Consider the following 17,429-nt stretch of genomic DNA (forward strand, 5'->3'; position numbering starts at 1 on the left):
CCCGGGTATAAAGCATCCACCTGGGGGCTGGAGGTCACAACATTCAGCAGAGCGCTTGGAGAGACGGCCAGGGTTCAGAGTTGTATGTGTCAGTGCCGTCGTACACCATTTCAGCTGCTGGTCCATACTGTGAAAAACCTTGAGATTCTCCAGGTTGCCCCTTACACATTATGCCACAACTGATCTTCTCCCCTGCCCGGTAGTGGTGGGGAAAGTGTTCTTAGTCAATCAGTTAAATATGTATTCATACAGCAGGGGGGTTTCCAGGCAAATAGTCTCACCAGATCATAAATCTCTCGAGGTGAATCACATCTGAGGCCTCCCTATGAGTAATAGTAAGAACAGATTCACTCACGTTAAGGGACAGCTGGGATCTGTTCTAACCACACACATGTACATGGGCCAAGCCAGCCAAATTTCTTCAGCAAGGAGGGAATTCCCCTCTGCTCCTGTCAAAAGCTATGCCTCACTAACTTGCATCACCCTGTGGGAAAGGCCTATATTTTACCAATTATAAATTACAGGTGGGGCATAAGGAAGAATAAGTAAACATCATTATATGACGCAAAGTGTCCTAACCCTGAAGGCCAAGGGGGAATATTTCCCCTCTTAACTTGAAGAAAGAATAATGCTGGTAATACAGGGTCAGCTCCATCACAGTGCAACAGGAAATTGCAAGCTGAAATACCTATTTTCAGTACAGATTTGTGGCATAATGTTCTAGAACATTTGAAAGATGTCACATGAAAATGGGATTATCTACTTAAACCCACACCCGCTAGAGACAGCGTAAGCCCCGTTTTGCTAACGGCACTGGATTTCCAGCTTGCCTGAACCTCCCGTCATTTACTTAAATACTGGCACCTCCTCCTGCCAGCACAGCAGTTTTCTCAGCCCGATCACTGCCACCGAGGCTCCGGATTCACCCCCCTATTTGAGTGGCAAATACTGTATTGGTCTCCACTTCAACAGTTTCTGAGCCCCAGTCCTTCACATCTCCAGCGTGACAGGGAAGTGCTACTACCTTCACCTTACTGCTGAAGACGCAAGGTGCAGAGAGGACAAGTGATTTGCCCAAAGCCACACGTGCAGGAGGGGGAGAACGAGAAAATCAGTCCCGGTCCCGAGCCCTACCACTAGTCCATTCTTCCTCCTGTTCTGGAGCAGAGAGTCGTAAACTCAGCAACATCTTCTAAAAAGCTCACTGGAGATGACAACCAAGCAATTCCCTTATTTTCAAGTCTCTGACACATAAACAAAATCAGAGAGAAAAGTAATAAAATCCTGAAATGGCCTCCAATAAAAGGTAATAAAATTCCAGGAAAATGGTTATATACCCAAATAGTTTGAAATAAATAATGCACAGTATTTTAACAGAGAGCTCAGCTGTTACTGTCATCTCTTTTATGACGGTGCTGTATCTTAAATCAAAGCCTTTAGTGACATAAAACACTAGACTGTGGAAAGATAAGGATGCCAAATCAAGGACAGTGGACAGATCTGAGTCAGCACCTTTTGTACGCTAGCAATACTACTGTCCACTGGAGTAATATATTAGCAGCCCATTATGCATACTGATATGGCTGCTATAATTAAATAGAGAAAAGTCGCATTAAGTACCATTGCTTTGATTTAAAGCACAGAATGCTGCACAAAGTGAAGTTAGCAGAACCTAATCCTGCAGTAGCTGTACTAGCAAACTTCTCCCACCTTCACTGCAAGCGCTGCCCTCCCAGGCACTGTAAAACAAGGACTGCACCTTTCTGGGCTGTGCTGGACAAGCGACAGCGTAGCTCCTAACCCACCCCAAAACCAAGGTGCAGGAAAGCTCTTGCTTCCGCGTGCAGCTCAGCCAGGTATGACAGGGACAGAGAAGGAGAAGAGAGAAATAGGCTGATCCCACCAGCAGCAGTCAACTGGAAACCTGCCACAAATCTGTGCTGATGCACAGTAACGACTGGTCTTTTTAGGGCTTCTATCAAACCCATCATTGCTGTGAAATAGCTTCTGATTTTAGTAATTTTTAAGCCAAACATTAAACACCTTGTTGCTCTTACAGAGCCAGCACCAGGAAACGCCCTGTAGTCTGCTAGCTATCAAACTGATATGCAAGTAATGCCTTCCCTTTTCCATCCACGGCAGGACAAAACATTTGCAAGAAAATGAAAAATAGAGGTTATTTGCAGCACATCTCCTCAGGCTACAGAAATGCTTGTTCAATAATTACATGCAACAACAAAGTTTATAGTACAGAAAAACCCCTTTCTCTTCATCTCATCCCAGGCATGGTTCTTACAGTTCTTACTAAAGTTCCCCAGGTACTTTCCCCCACCTTTTTCTTAAAAGCAGAAAGAATCCTGTAGACCTGCTTAAGCAGCAGAAAAATCTGAAGACAGAGCATCACATGACCAGCCAGCACTTGACAGAATTAATGGCCCACAAACCAGTCTGAGAGCCACCAGCTTGGAGAATAACTAAATACTGCTTTAAAAAAATAAAAATGTTTTGAAGTGGCTGTAGTGAGACAGTATCTGTAGTGCATCCCATATGGGAGAAAAATTATGGGGAAGATGCACACACTTAACTTTGACTCTGCTAATCCGAGCTGATGCAAAAGGATCACATGCAAGTTTCAAGTCAAGGCAGCGTCTCTTGTCACACACACAGTCATATTTGTACTTTTATTCTTTAATCTCCCAGTTGTAACAATACTCATGACTTTGTTTCTCCAGGCTAACTAATTGTTACAGTCCTTTGTACCTTAGCTGGTGCTTTTTCTGTTTTGTTTGCATAGATTCTCCCACAGGAGCAGGAAAAACTGACACGATTATAAAAGGTGGGGGGCGAGTTATAACAGGGTAACACCAGCAAGCATGCTCAAGTTGGTTTTAATGCTTTGAACTATTTACCTATCAGTAAACCATTGTATCGTGTCAAAGCACCCATCCGACAAAGAACAGGAAAAAATTAAGCTTAGCTGATTATCCACAGAAGATATTTCAGAGTCCTTCGGTGAACAGAAAGCGGTCAGTTACAAAATGCTTGCCGATCTAGTCTATGATCAGACATACAGGCAGCAGGGAAATATCTCTATGATAACAAGTGTTTAAAGTTTATCCTTAACAAGGGAACCAAATCACACCATACATTCCAATAGGACGCATCCCAGAACTTGCCAACTCACGGGAACCGAATGGGAAAAGGATTCACATTCAAAATTATACATACAGCTGAGGAGTTTAATTTCCCAGTCCACACCAAGGCTCTGACTCCACGAATAGATCTGGACCGACACATGAGGCCACACCAAAACTTCAAAAGTTTAATGCTCACGCCCGGCCCAGTAATACAGAGCCCACTGCAGAGCTCGCATCTCTGAACGGGAAGACCAGCGCCAGCGCTAGCGTTGCCCTACAAACCGTTCAGTCGGCTTTTCTAACCTGCTCGTAGGAACTACTTGTAAAAATACAAAGAGAGCTCAGTTTCCTTGTCACCTAACCTACACAATGGAGCTGACAAATGGAAGTGAGACAGCGATATTTGTAAGATTACTCCACAAGTTACTCCACAAAGACTCAGCAAACTTTTCGACAGGCCAGCGACCCACCGGTGAGCTGTCACAGCACTGACTCCTCAGTGACTAAGGCCAAATCCTACAGACAATTTCCCAACTTCGAGCAACTGAGCAGCCCCCACAGGGGTCAAACTGAAGTTTTCAGCTCAGAGGCGAGCAGCTTTGTACTACAGTTACCCACAGTGAAGCAGAAAAGAATTGGAAACACCGTGATTAATTAAGAGGCTCTTTATCCCATTATATTTTCTCTAGCTTTATCATACGCAGTGTTAAGGCAACTCAACTTTTGTGCTTTAATAAAGAGCTTTCTACATCCTTATTTTCACAAGCTGGGTCGCCTTGCTCCTTAGGCAACTTTTTCCCACTTATCACGTAGGATACAGAAAGCATGTTTTTTGCAAGGCAGAGATTGCGGCCATCAAAGGACCGAGGCAAGGTGCCTCCAGGAGAGCCCTGAAGCAAGTAACTTTCTCTGACCAACCAGAGTCAGGACTTGCTCTATCCATTTCCAAACTGCCCTCAAACTCCTTCTGCACTAAAGGGTCTAACGGTTTAACCCGGGGTGCCCTGTACACACCCGAGGTCCTCATCCGGGACCCCAACAGGGCCTGAAACCTCGGCCAGGGGTGGAGGGGGGAAGACCCTGGGACCCACCTGTGGGGTGGGAAGAGAAAGAGAGGGGGCAGGAAAGAAGATACATGAGGCCTGGCTGGGGGAAGGGACCGGGGGGGGGAGGAGGTGGTGGAGGAGGTACATGGGGCCTGGCTGGGGGGAAGGGACCCGGGAAGGGGGGAGGAGGTACATGGAACCTGGCTGGGGGGGAGGGACATGGAGGGGGCAGAAGGTATGTGGGGCCTGGCTGGGCGGGGGGGAGGTACGTGGGGCCTGGCTGGGGGGAGAGATGGGGGGGCAGAAGGTACGTGGGGCCTGGCTAGGGGGGGAAGAGACACAGCGGGGGGCCAAGGTACGTGGGGCCTGGCTGGGGGGGGGAAGAGACACAGCGGGGGGACAAGGTACGTGGGGCCTGGCTGGGGGGAAGGGACACGGGGGGGGGACAAGGTACGTGGGGCCTGGCTGGGGGAGCAGAGACACAGCGGGGGGACAAGGTACGTGGGGCCTGGCTGGGGGGAAGGGACACGGGGGGGGCAGGAAGCCCGAGTGGGGGGAGAGGGGAGGCCCGAGGCGCCGGCGGGCCGGGCCGGGCCGGGCCGGGCCCCCCCGTCGCGGCGGCGGCGGCGCCCGGGGCCGGGCCCTCACCTGCTTGTACCTGGCGTACAGGTAGAGGAGCTGCTCCTTGCTGGCGGCCGGCACCAGCGCCGGCAGCCGCTCGGCCGCCTGCTCGAAGAGGGCGGCCAGGTCGCGGCCCGGCGGCGCCGGCTCCTCGGCCTCCGGCCCCGAGCTCGCCTCGCCGCCGCTCGCCGCTGCCGCCGCGGCCAGCGGGGGCGACGCCATGGCGGTCGCGCCGCCCGCTCCGCTCCGGTCCGCCCGCCGCGCCGTCCCCCCGGCGCGCAACGGCCGCGCCGCGCCTCGGTACGCGCAGCCGCCGCGCCGGGCGGGAAACGCGCGCCGCGCCCGACCGTTCCGGCCGCCCCGCAGGCCGGCCGGGCGGGGAGACCTGCCCTGAACTTCCCCGGGTAACTTGGCGCCGCTTCGCACCACCCGGCCGGTGAGGAAGGGGAAGCGCTCGCAGAGCGGCTACCACCATCCTGCACAAACAGCGGGTTACTTTTCAAACACCGCATCCACGCCCGACTTCCCAAACGGGCCATGGCCGGGTGCGAAGCAGCAGGGGGCAAACAGCGCCTTCCCGCGGGCTGCGCTGCGAGATGGCGACGATGCTCATGTTCTCACGAGCAGTAACAGCGTGATGGTGCCCACGGGCTCCGGAGAGCCCTCTCTGCCCGACGAAGAGGCAGCTCCCCTCCCTGCAGCCCAGCGAGGGTTAGGCGGAGGGTCCTGCCGGGCGGCAGCGCCTCCCCTCGGGTACGGCCTCCTTCCCGAGGGCGGCACCCGGGCAGCGAGGCTTTTGGGGTTTGTTTAATTCCACCCAGAAACCTGGCATTAAAACATCTCTCCTCTGCTTCTGAAGCTTGCGTTCTCCCTGCGAAGAGAAGGCGGCCAGTCCACTTCCGCCAGCTGCTCCTCAGATATTTCTCTCTCTCTTTTTTTTTTTTTTTTTTGGTTTTTGTTTTAAAAAGAACTATTGCCAAAACTGGATGTTCCCCCCCGGAGACCTCCAACCCCGCCGCAGCGCCGCTCTCTCACCCCAGCCCCGGCCGCCGCTGCCGCCGCTTGGGGGCGGCCCAGGGCTGCGCCTGGCGGCTCCGCTCCGCTCCGCCCGGCCCCGCCAAGCCCCGCCCCGCCCGGCCAAGCCCCGCCCCTCCCGGCCCCGCTCCGCTCCCTGGCTCCGCCCAGTTCTGCCCCGCCCCGCCCAGCTCCGCCCCGCCCAGCTCCGCCTAGCCCAGCCAAGCCCCGCCCCTCCCGGCCAAGCTCCGCCCCCCTGGAGAAACCCGAAAGCGCCTGTCGGCTGCCGGGGCCCGCTGCTGGCTGCCGAGCCGGCCTGCAGATCTTCGTCTGCGATTCCTGCCTGCTGAGGGTCTTCCCATACCTTTATTTTTATTTTTTTTAAGGGGGGGGTGATGGCATCTCCCCTCGCTCGAGCAGGAAACAAACCCGGGCGGCTCCGCAGGAGCGCGGGAGGCGTCGCGGCCGGAGAGCAGAGCGGGCCGGGGGCGCACGCAGGGGTGCCCGAGGGCAGCCCCAGCGAACCGCGCCGCGCGGCCGTCAGTCACCCTGCCCGGGGGATGCCCTCGGGGAGCGCTGGCAGGTCCCCCTGCCCTCGCCTGCACTGGGCGGGGGGGGTCCCGGCCAACGCGAGCCCAAAGGCGGTTTATATTTAGCCCGGTATCCGCTTGGCGTGGAAAGTTTTCCCTCCGCACAGCTGTTGAGTCCATCTCCCTTCTCCACCCCCAGCCTCAGCAAATGGCAGCTCCGAGTCATCTGAGGAAACCTGGCCCACCCCGGGGCGCCCAGCGGGTCAAGGAGCCCCGACCTGATCCTCCTCTGGCCTCTTTCCACCCTGGCCAGGGCGCTCCGCTCCTCCCCGGCCCGCCGCAGCCGCTCGCAGCGGCGCGGTGCCCTACGGCCCCCGCTTTGCAGGGGGGCGGACTGAGGCGAAGAGCGCCCGCCAAGCAGCGGGCCCCGCCACGGCTGGGGTTTGCGCCCCGCTCCTGGCAGTCCTGCAGCCTGCCTGACAGCAGCTCGCTAGCCATAGACCCCCCCGTTCGGAGGTCCCCCAGCTCGCCCCAGGCTACCGGCCGTGAGACACGCGTGGCGCAGCCCGGGTGCCGCAGCTGGAGGCTGCCATGGCACCTGCCGGCTGTCCCCCGGCCACCTCCTCTCGTTGCCCCAGGTGGCAGAGGAGGACCGCGGCCGTTCGTCACGGCACGCCCGGGGCCAAGGACAAACGGGCCCCGCACGCGTGCCTTGGGCCACCCGCACAGCTTCTCGGCACCTCCCTGACGCATCCCAGATGCTTCGCGCTCGTTTGCACGTGAGCGGCACGCGCGCCCCTCTTCCTGCCCTGGGGCTTTCAGAGGGAAACGCAGGAGCTGTGGAAAAAACCCCCTCACGCTGGAGCCAGAAATAGACTGGCTCTTACTCACTTTACAGCCCTTTCCCTGCTTCCCTGCGAGCAGGGTTTTTTTCTTTAGGGAGGAAAAAGCTTTGAGGTACCGTGAAACAACGCGGCTGAGGCAGTGAACTGGAGGGCTCCTTCGCGCCTCAGCAGACCCGCAGTTCAGGCTGTTTTGCTGCAAAAGCAGGACGACGTGAGGGCAAGGCAGGACGCGGGCTGCGGGAGAGCTGCAGCAAGGACTGCGCTTGGCTCATACCACGTCCCTCGGTCCTGGTGGTCACCAGGACCAGGAGGAGAAGGAGCACAGCCTTTGCTCAGCTGCTCTGACTGGGCCAGTGCAGCTGCCCTAAATAACCTACTCATTGCATGACAGGGCTTCAAAACTGCCTGCAGTAGACCTCTGCCCCCCACCCCCTGTTCTGGTTCACCCAGGGAGGAAGGGGGCCAGAGCGGAGAGAGGAAGTGGAGAGCAGGGAGAGCTAGGGGAGGTGAGCCCTGAGCTAGAGGAAAAAAGGGACCCATTTGCTGTGCCCAGCTGCAAAACTTCCTGTGCTCCCTCCCACTGGAGCCTCTCGGTGCTGTCCCTCTGTGCAGGGCCAGCAGGAGTGTGTGTGTGTAGGAGCGTGTCCTCCTCTTCCTGCCTGTGTCCCCCCCGTTCCCCACTGCTGTTGGTGGCCGAAGCTGTCCCGGAGCAAGCCACAGCTCAGCCTGTGTGCTACCCGTTAGGGCTGCACCAGGATCTGGGGGCCAGTGCAGGGTGCCCAGCTGGGGGAGGAGGAGGAGGAGGAGGATGGGGCTGGCCTGGCGCAGGGACAGGCATGCGCTGCACCAGGGTTGGGAGCACCCGTCCCCCCGTGCAGCCCTGTGCGCCCAGGCTGCCTGCTGAAGAGCCTGCCGGTGCTGTGCAAGCAGGTTGGAAGTCACAGCAGCCTCCTAGCCTCTGCGGAGGAGAGCGAGTCCCTGGCTCGAGCCGGGAAGGGGGGGAAAGGCGGAATCAGCTTGGCTCTGCTGCTTGCAAATAAAAAATAATAGCTCGTCTCGAGTGCATGACTAACACCCAAACTCATAAACAGACCGCAATATTTACAACGAGCTCTTCCCGCGTGCTGCGCTCCACCAGAAATCAATGAGCTCCATCCAGCTGGCGTCGGGGCTGCACGGAGCCACTTCCCAGCCCGGCTCCGCACGGCACCGTGTGCAGCTCCCTTTGCTCCCCGCGCTGCCGGCCCAGCACCCCGGGGCCCTGCAGCACCCCAGCGCTCAGGCGCGGGACTCCGCACGAGCAGAAAAGCCCTGCTGCCCCAAAGGGGCATGGAAAAAGCTTGGTTTTGTGCGTTGCACGCCAAGGCTCGCAGGCGCCGCGGTCCCCGCCGGCCCCGCTTGCCGCGGAAAAGCGCTGGTTGGTCCCGTTCCGCCAGCGTTCGGCAAGAGACGGCAACCGGGGCAGGGTGGCAGGATGAAACCCTCTAGGAATAGCTTGCAAAAGTACTTGCTGCAAATTGACTGAAGCGCACAGCCTCCGCACGGTTTCTGCCTCGTCTCCATGGTGAAAGAGGCCTTTGTTACCTTGCTGGGCTGCTTTGCTGAAGCACTTATAGCTCATACCAGATTTCTCTCACTTTTTCCTTCCCTTTTTTTAAAGAGCAACTGCACGGAGGGCCCAATCCTTCCCTCTACCCCCTCGCTTCGGCAGGCGTGGGAGCAGGTTTGCTACAAGCCACCCGGGGAGTTTTTAGGAGCTTGGCATGGGAAAAAGCTAAGGAGGTGGATAGCAGGCTCCAAAACGCTTCGTTTGCTCGCTGGGATCACGTTTGTTTTTTTACTGGTTCCCAGCGGCCGGGGGAGAGGGCAGGACGGAGACTCAGAGGGCCCTGGCCGTGGCACCCGAGCTCCCGCAGCCAGCACGAAGCAGGGCCGCGCACCGCAGAGCCCCAGCCCTCCCATTAAGAGCGGGGCCAAAAATCAGGCCCGTTCTCTCTCCGAGGCTCCGGCGGGCGCCTGGCTTGGTACCGGCAGCCGGTGCCCCGGGCTGCCCCGGACATGTCCCTCCTTGGCCTGGGGTCCCCGGTGCAGCCAGCCGTTTCGGCCAGCGCACGCGCTGCTGCCTGGGCATGGCTTTTCCATGCAGGCAATCAGCCCGCGGCTCCTGGCGCGGCTTTCTGCATCTTTTCAGCCCCAAATTAGCCGGGCTGGACCGGCGCCGTCCTGCTCGGCCAGGGCCCTTGCCCGAGCTGTGCGAGCGGATCGGCCCCAGGTCCCACGCTGGGCTCTCAGAGGCACAATAACAGGCTGTAACCAGCAGAGACGAGCAGGGAAAAAATATCCCCGTGTAATTACCACATCCATCATACTGGTCAGCTTGGAAACCCATCATTGTGCCTTTGTGAAGGGCAGGAGGCCGCTCTTCGCTTCCAAGCCGGGGCAGCCTGGAAGGAGCATCTGAAGGGATCCCTGGGAGCTAAGCTATGATTTTACGTTTTCCTTCCACAACAAAAGGAGAAAGAGGTCATTAAGAGCTGTTTTGTTTAAGCCCATTCATTTTACTGCGGGAGACACCTGGCTACGGAGAAAAAAATAGGTCACGGGCTGGAGCTGTGCGCCCTCCCAAGGGCGTGCGGATGGCCGGTCCCCAGCCCTTGAAAATCACGCGGGGGCCACGCCACCGAGGAGCCCTCGAGGTGGCATGTGTTGCCTCGGGCCCTTGCAGACCCGCGTCTCGGGTGAACGCGGGTCCCCTCTGAGCTCCTGGGCTCCCGCGCGGCCCCTCTCTCGGCTCGTTGGTCGTTCCCCTGCCTTTCCGGTTGGTTTTGCCCCCCCGCCGTCCCCCGCAGACCGCCCTTGGCCCGCTTCCGCTTTGCGGAGGGTTGGCTCTGGCTCACCTCGGCAGCGCGCCGGGGCTGCGGGGCGACGACGGAGGAGCACCTCCGCCGCCGGGCCGGGCAGGGCAGCGGGCGCCTCCGGGCTTACCGGCGTCTTGCGGGGGGACGAGCCGAGGGCAACGGGTGCACCGCGGACTTTCTGGGGACCCGTGCAACCAGGCGCCCTTTCCACGGGGTGGGAGCCCGTAGCTGCGGACGGCTCAGCCCGGCGGGCCTGGAGCTGCGTGGGTGACGGCCGCCCATCCACGAGCCATCTCGGCGGGGCGCGGGGCCGACATTTGGGAGCTTTTCTCCTGGCTGCCAAGTCCTCCGAGTTCCCGCTGCGAGACACCGGGCCGTGAGTTTCTGGAAGGAGGCGCGCCGATGTTACCCTTCGGGTTCGTTACTTTATCCCGTCTCCCCTTTCTATATTCTTTACCCGCTCTTGCATCTTTGCGAGCTCCTGTACCGACGCGGTCCTTTGTGGGTGCTCCCCAGCACCCACAGCCGCTACCCCAAAAGCAGAGCTTGCCCTCGCAGGCCCGCAAGCCGAGCAGAGCAGCCCTTGCCTTGTTCGGACCCACCAGGCAAGGCGGTGGCCCTCTGCGGCCGTGGCTCACCCCCGCCCCGCCGGGACGCTCGGCGGCTCCAAAATTCAATATTGGCCAGGGAGGAACCTAAACAAACGGCCGAGGTCTCTGCCCTGGCGTCGGCCGGGTTCGGGAGAGGTCTGCGGAGGAAAGGTCCCGCGGGACCCGGCCCCCCCCGCCTCCCGGGGGGGCCTCGCCGCCGCTTCTGCTGCCGGCCCGGCTGGCCGCTGTGATGGTTTCGCCCCGAGTCGATCCCAGCTGGGCGCCCGCTACGCTTTCAGACCCGCGCCGCCAAGCAATTTGCTGCGGTCAACGCGCGTCTTGGCGTCGTCCTGCCGTAAAACGGCAGATATGTCCGTCAGGGCTGCGCGATCCAGGCCAGGATCGATGCGGGTTCAACGCGGCCCCGGCCAGGGAACGCGTCTTTTATCAGACTTTATACAGCGCTGGGTACGTCTGCCGTGCGGGAGGAGGAGCGGGCAGGGACGGCGGAGGCGGGTGCAGCCGTGCGCCTGGGGACAGGCCCGAGGTGTCCCAGCTCGGGCGGCCGGGCACACGAGGGAAGATGCCGCTGGGAGATGGGACCAGCCGGAGGACGGAGGAACAGCAGGAGACGGGGCTGGGGCAGCCGGCTCTGCGCTGAGACCTGCGGCGATCGGCACGCGAAGGCGTTCGGGAGACGACGCAGCGGCGGCGTAACGTGGCGGGGAGGAGACCCGCGCGCTGCGGCTCCCTCGGGCCCACCGTGCCTGCGGTCCGGCGGGGACGCCGGGACGCCGAGGGGCTGGCTGTATCGCTCGGCTGCACGTTTTACCTGCCTTCACCATAGCACCGGGGCCGTTTGCCTAGGAAAAAGAGAAGCTGGAAGAAAAGCGTGTGATTAGCACATCCATCAGATCAGGTGATAGATATTGATATCCATCGATTTTAGATATCAATAAAACAGCAGTTCCCCCCTTCCGTAAACTCCCTTGCTGTAGTGAATACAAATCAGTAGCCGTGATGGGAAAGGGATGCAACCCCCCCCCCCCGCCTAAATCTCCCCTCTCCCCAGCGTATCATTAAACCTCCTCTTAAACGCTGGTGGAAAAATCCCTCTCCCAGGTGCCAAACGCCGCTCTCCGCGTGTGCCCAAAGCCTCGCTGAGCCGGGTGATGCTGACAGCAGGCTGAGCTCATATAAGCAGCAGCGCGGTTGCAACATCGCAGCTGTCCAGCTGCTCAAAGGTTGCAGCGGGAGCTGTGCAAATAGTGGATCTGTTGGTGGAGCGGCAGAGCTCACCACTGAATGATACCTTTTCAGTTCAGGTCAATCAAGAGAAATTTTGCCTGGCGTTTTGTTTTGCAAATTAAGGTGAAATAACTAAGGAGCGGTTTCATTTTTGTTTGACCTTGAAGTGTTTTGCTCGACCTGAAACTAAAAAAAGGAGCTTCGTTGCTCTTTTGCTTTATTCGGCCCACGCTCTTCCCCTTCCTTTTTCATGCTCGTGCAAAAAAGCGCGAGAGCGCCGTTTGCTGTGACACAAAAAACCAGGTGCTGTTCGTTGACAACAGCAAAACAAGAGAGTTGCTTCTTAAGGGTTTTTCTTTTCTTTGACCTAAACTAGTTATGAAATTTAACTCAAATCGGGATGCTTCAGTTCCTCTGAAACTGCATTTAAAAGAGGCAACTGAAGGGGTTGGCAGGACAGCCCGGGCGAGCGGGCCGGGCGCTGCAAGGGTGCCGGCTCCGCGCTGGCCGCCTCCTGCAAGCGCCCCCTCGTCTCGCATCCGCGGGCAGCAGCAGCAGTCCAGGAAGGCTGCGTTTCTCACCGAACCGTCCCTGCGAGACCCCTGACATCCGAAGAAGGCCTCCTCTGACCTGTCCATCCCCCCGCTGGCGTTATGCCGGGCTCAGCGCCCCTCCGCATTTGTGCTGGGCACGACGGCGTTAGGCACCTGGCTTGGGGATCTCTCCGCAGCTCCCCAGCCGCTGGCCGCATCCGTCGGGCACAGCAGCCCGGTGCCCGTCTTGCATCCCACCTGAGCATTGCCTATAGGTGACCAATTGCACTAGGGAGGGGACAAAGTACAGGGAGCGTCGCTGCTGACCCCTTCCCCGCTGCCGCGCGTGACTACAGCGGCTGGCGCTGACTTTGCCTTCCCCCAGCGAGCAGAGATTTAAGCAAGCGGCTGTAATTGCAGCTGTCAGCAGCAACAATCACATCGCTGCCGTTATAAATGGCTCACGTCTGAGTTTTGCTTACAGATTTTTGTCACGTGGCGCTACAAGTTCTGCAAGCAGAAATCCGCTCCAAAGACAAGCGACTGCACCTTCCAGGAGGGAGATTTATGGCCTGATTCTGCCATAAAATGCAGCAGGCAGCGCTCAGGCTGGCAGGTCTGCGCTTCCTGAAGTGCCGGTACGGAGGCAGGCTGGGGCGGTTGGGGGCCAGGGGGTGCCCGGCGTCCCGGTCGCATCCTCACGCCAGCGTGGGCTGCACTGGTGAGCCGGGGTGAGAGCCCCTGCCCGCGGCCGTGCGGTGGCCCTGCGAGCCCGTGGAGGGTTTTGCGCTAGTTCCTGCCCGACGGATCGTAAAATCCGTGCGGTAATTGGAGCTAGCGGGGAACGTCAGCCAAGAGGACGGGGGTCTCAGCTGTAGACGGGACCCTTGCAAAATCTGCTGGCATCAATCGGCGTAGCCGAGCCGCTGAAAGCCCCGGGTCTTGTCTGCATGCGTGCGATTTTCAGCTGCAGGACTAACGTCCCCGAGGAGGGCAGAGCCGGGCGGTGCGTCCGGCCAGCCTGTGGGCTGCGCGTGGAGAACGGCGCTGTTGTTTTCTGTGCAGCGGGATGAAAACAGATGTGAACTCGACAGCATTAACACAGCGAAGTCACTTCTGGCTGGGCTCAGTCCACCACAGGGCTGGGAAATCCAGCTGCTGTGCAGCCTCTTGCTGTCCCCGCTGGCGGCCCAAGGGTTTTTGGTACGTCTCTCCGCTTGCTTTAAATGCTTCGTTTAAGTCTGCCGTAAGATCCCTGTTCCCAGCAGGGTTGTGGAAGCAGGAGCTGGGTGTTACAGCACCTATGGACAGTTCACACTCAGCCTGGTTGCGTACGGGAGTGACCGGGAGTCACGCAATCCCTTGGAGGCCAAGGAAGAGCCTTCAGGGAGAAGGAGCCTGCCGTGACAGTGCTGTCCCAGGGAAATCACCAAGCGAGCTTGCTGTGGGCACCGTCCAGCCCCTGCGAGGCCCTGTGCCCTGGGCACAGGCTTCGCTTTAGCCCCGGGGACGGTTGGGGGGTTCGGAGTCGCGAGCAGCCAACGGTCTCTGAGGGAACCGCACAGGGTGAACGACCCTTCTCAAACGTTTGGAGCCGGAGGAGCAAGGCCGAGCAGGGCTTGGCAGGAGCGGCTGGTGTTTTCCTAAGGCGCTCCTTGCGAATAGGAAGCATGCGGCCTTTTGGCCATCACTGACGATGTGACTTTCGATGAGGTCTGGGGGTTGTTAGGGAACCACGAAGCTCGCAAACGGAGGTCTCCCCCACCCTCTCGGAGATCGGTGGCAGGACTTCCGAAAAGCCCCGGGAAGCTTCGCCAGCTCGGCAAGTTTCTCCCATAAACGTGACCAAACATCTCAACCTCCTCTGCACGTCCCTTTTGGTTGCCATTACAGACGTGCTGGCTAAGAGCCGAAGGCATACCGCAAAGGGCCGCGCCGGCACGGCGTGCGGCGCCCCGCGCCCGTGCAGCCGCCTCTCCCCTCCGTGCGCGCGTCCCTCGCCAGCTGCGCAGCATCTGTACGGCAGCTCTGATGCGCATCCACGGGCAGCTGTCGACCCCGGGGAAGGCGAAGGGAGCTGTGCCCTGCTCCCCAGCGGGCGCCGCAGGGCTCACCCCGGCTCCCGCGCCCCGCTCACCGGCCGCCTAACGTCTGCCCGAGGGCCGCGGGCAGGGCAGGAGCAGGGGAGCCGGTACTTCAAGCTGGTGCCGCGCCGGGGAGCCAAACCCCCTTTCGCAGGGCGCCTGGCTCAGGTAGCAGCGCCGCAGGCCGGCTCTGCCCGCGGCCGCTTTCTTCCTGCCGGCTGCCGCCGCTTGCGTGTTGCCGGCCGGTTTGGGGACTTAGCTCCCCTGAGCTGGTTTGTTATCCCGGCGGCGCTGGAAAGGGCAGGCGGCCGCTTGCTTTGTGCCTGTTGCAGCTCCGCGCGCGTCTGCAGCACGGCGGGCGCTTTCGATAAGCGGAGATACGCCCGTATCGAGCGTTTCCTCTACGCAAAGGTGACGGCGGCGTTGGCTACGCGAGCCGGCCACTGCTTCTCCCGCGGGAGCCGTCCTGCCTGTCCGAGCCCCGGGGGCGCCGTGCCCCTGGCCTGCCAAGGAGCCGGCCGCCAGCAGGGCCATCGGGAGGCGGGCGGCAGCATCCCCGGCCCCGGGCAACACCACCAGCTCTGCCAGGGGCCGGGGGAACATGCGATGGCGGTTGTCCCCGGCCGAGCCAGCCGCCAGCCCAGCTCCGTGCAGGCAGTCCTTGCACAAGTACTTGCCCCCACCCCGTACGGCGGGTCCCGCCAGGAGGCAGGCGAGACGGCACGGCCAGGAAGACGCTGGCACGCCAGCCGGGGCGTCGCAGAAGCGGGAACGCGAGCAACTTGCCAAGATCAATGTGCCCTTGTGGCCAAGAAGGCCAAGGGGATCCTCGGGTGCATGAGGAAGAGTGTTGCCAGCAGGTCGAGTGTTGCCTGCCCCTCTACTCTGCCCTGGTGAGGCCACATCTGGAGTACTGTGTCCAATTCCCAGTACAAGAGAGACGTGGCTCCCCAGTACAAGAGAGAGATGGCACTACTGGAGAGAGTCCAGCGGAGGGCTACCAAGATGATGAGGGGACTGGAGCATCTCTCCTATGAAGGAAGGCTGCGAGAGCTGGGCCTGTTCAGCCTGGAGAAGAGAAGACTGAGAGGTGACCTGATCCATGTGTACAAGTATCTGAAGGGAGGGGGGTGCGTTGCGAGGGCGGGGCCAGACTCTTCCCCGTGGTGCCCAGCGACAGGACAAGAGGCAACGGGCATAAACTGAACCACAGGAAGCCCCGTGCGAACGTGAGGACAAACTTCTCGACTGTGAGGGTGACTGAGCCCTGGACCAGGTTGCCCAGAGAGGTGGTGGAGTCTCCTTCGCTGGAGATATTCAAAACCTGCCTGGACGCGATCCTGGGCGATGTGCTCTAGAGGACCCTGCTTGAGCAGGGGGGTTGGACTAGGTGATCTCCAGAGGTCCCTGCCAACCTCGGCCATTCTGTGATTCTGTGATTCTGTGATCTTCCTGGCTGTCTCCCCAGCCCCGGGTAGGATCAGTTTGACCTAAACTGTCTTGACAGATGTTTGCCTGAACGGCTCTTGAAAATCTCCCGGGACGGGGATTTCGCAGCCTTCCCAGGCGGCGTGTTCCCGGGCTGCGCCGCGCAAAGGCAGCAGCGAGAGTGAAATGCATTTGAAGCCCGGAGAAGAGGAAGGAGGACGCTGCAGGCAGACGCGCGGGCTCGGCTGACCTGGATCGGCTTTGCCTGGGGGAAGGTGAGGAGCAGCTCGAGCAGAGCCAAAGGCAGAGGAAAGCAATCCCTTAGTGGCCACGCTTTCGCCGAGGGATTAGCTTCCCTCCTGGGTGCAGCTTCCCTATTTTCGTCAGCTACTTTTCCTTCCAATCAGCGATGACTCCCTGGCTGGGTTTCCAGAGGAGGTATCCGTGTGATCCCAAGCAAACCCCAGGGGAAGCATGCAAGCAATGAGGAGGCGCCGCATGCTTGCCGCTGCGGCCCTGCATACGTTGGCCGTCAGTCAGCCCCTGGGAAAGGTCAGCCTCTTCGTGGTCGTAACGTCAAGATCAGAGGCAGCCACCCTCTCCTAAAAACGCAGCCTGCCGGGGCAGCCTGGCCGGCAAGAGGACGCGCTGTTGTTTTGGCCTTTCGGGCTGCGTTTGAGCATCCATGTGGGTTTTAATAATATCCGCGCTTCCACACGTGGGCGTGCAGCCAGAGGTGAGCTGCTGCCTGACCTTGGGACTTTCTAGATCAGGTGCTTCATTACTGGCTGAGCAAAGTATGGGTCGAATCTTGCCCCGGAGAGCCCGGGGGAGGCGATACATCAGCCCTGCAGGGCATGGCGGGTGCACACAGGCGGCTCAGAGGCCCTGTGCCCGTAGGCTTTTGATGCCCCATGCCTGGTTTCCCCACTGGTGCTCTCCTGCTCGTGCTTCCCCAGCTGTTGGGAGCCGAGTCCTAAATCCACCTCGGCAGCCAGCTCGAGCCTCGATGGGTCGCATTCAGACCACGTGAAACGGGGCACACCTGCGGTCAGAGGCGTCCCCTTGGCTCTCGACGCGTGGTGGCCCTCCGAAATGGGGACAAAGCCGTCATCCTACCCAGCTGGGGAGAGCCGTCCGAGGTTATGGCTCCTGGCTCCTGGCTCCTTGCGGAGCGCTTGGAAGAGGCGAGATCCGTGCTGACCCCCCTGCCAGGGGAATCAGGCCCAGGAAGTGCGTTATCACTGCCCGGTAACCACCGCTTCTCTTGGCATGGAGATACCGCTGCAGGCAGGTTGCCCGAGCGTACAAACGTTGCAACGGACCGCAGCGAATTAGGCTGCACCGCTCCTGATCTGACCGTGTGCGTTGCCTGCGCCCCGGGCACTGGAAAACCCTCTGGTTTCTGATGCTCGTAATCGCTCCCTCGTCCTCCACCCGTCCCCACCCGTGGCGGGCGGGAGAACGCACGGCAAATCAATAGCTCCAGCTCAGG

The 17,429-nt window shown here is 59.7% G+C and overlaps 1 protein-coding gene across 1 annotated transcript in view; it reads right to left on the minus strand.

Annotated features, from left to right (window-relative positions):
- The window catches only part of ACBD6 (acyl-CoA binding domain containing 6), a 93,341-nt gene extending 88,286 nt beyond the window's left edge, over window positions 1-5,055 (minus strand). The window contains exon 1 of the mRNA XM_068951812.1: window positions 4,832-5,055. Within this exon, the coding sequence (XP_068807913.1) occupies window positions 4,832-5,026 (195 nt within the window). The 5' untranslated portion in view covers window positions 5,027-5,055. The remainder of the gene's footprint in view (window positions 1-4,831) is intronic.
- Window positions 5,056-17,429: the final 12,374 nt, after the last annotated feature.

Source organism: Struthio camelus, chromosome 8 (assembly GCF_040807025.1).
Source record: "Struthio camelus isolate bStrCam1 chromosome 8, bStrCam1.hap1, whole genome shotgun sequence".
In the NCBI taxonomy this organism is placed as follows: domain Eukaryota; kingdom Metazoa; phylum Chordata; class Aves; order Struthioniformes; family Struthionidae; genus Struthio; species Struthio camelus.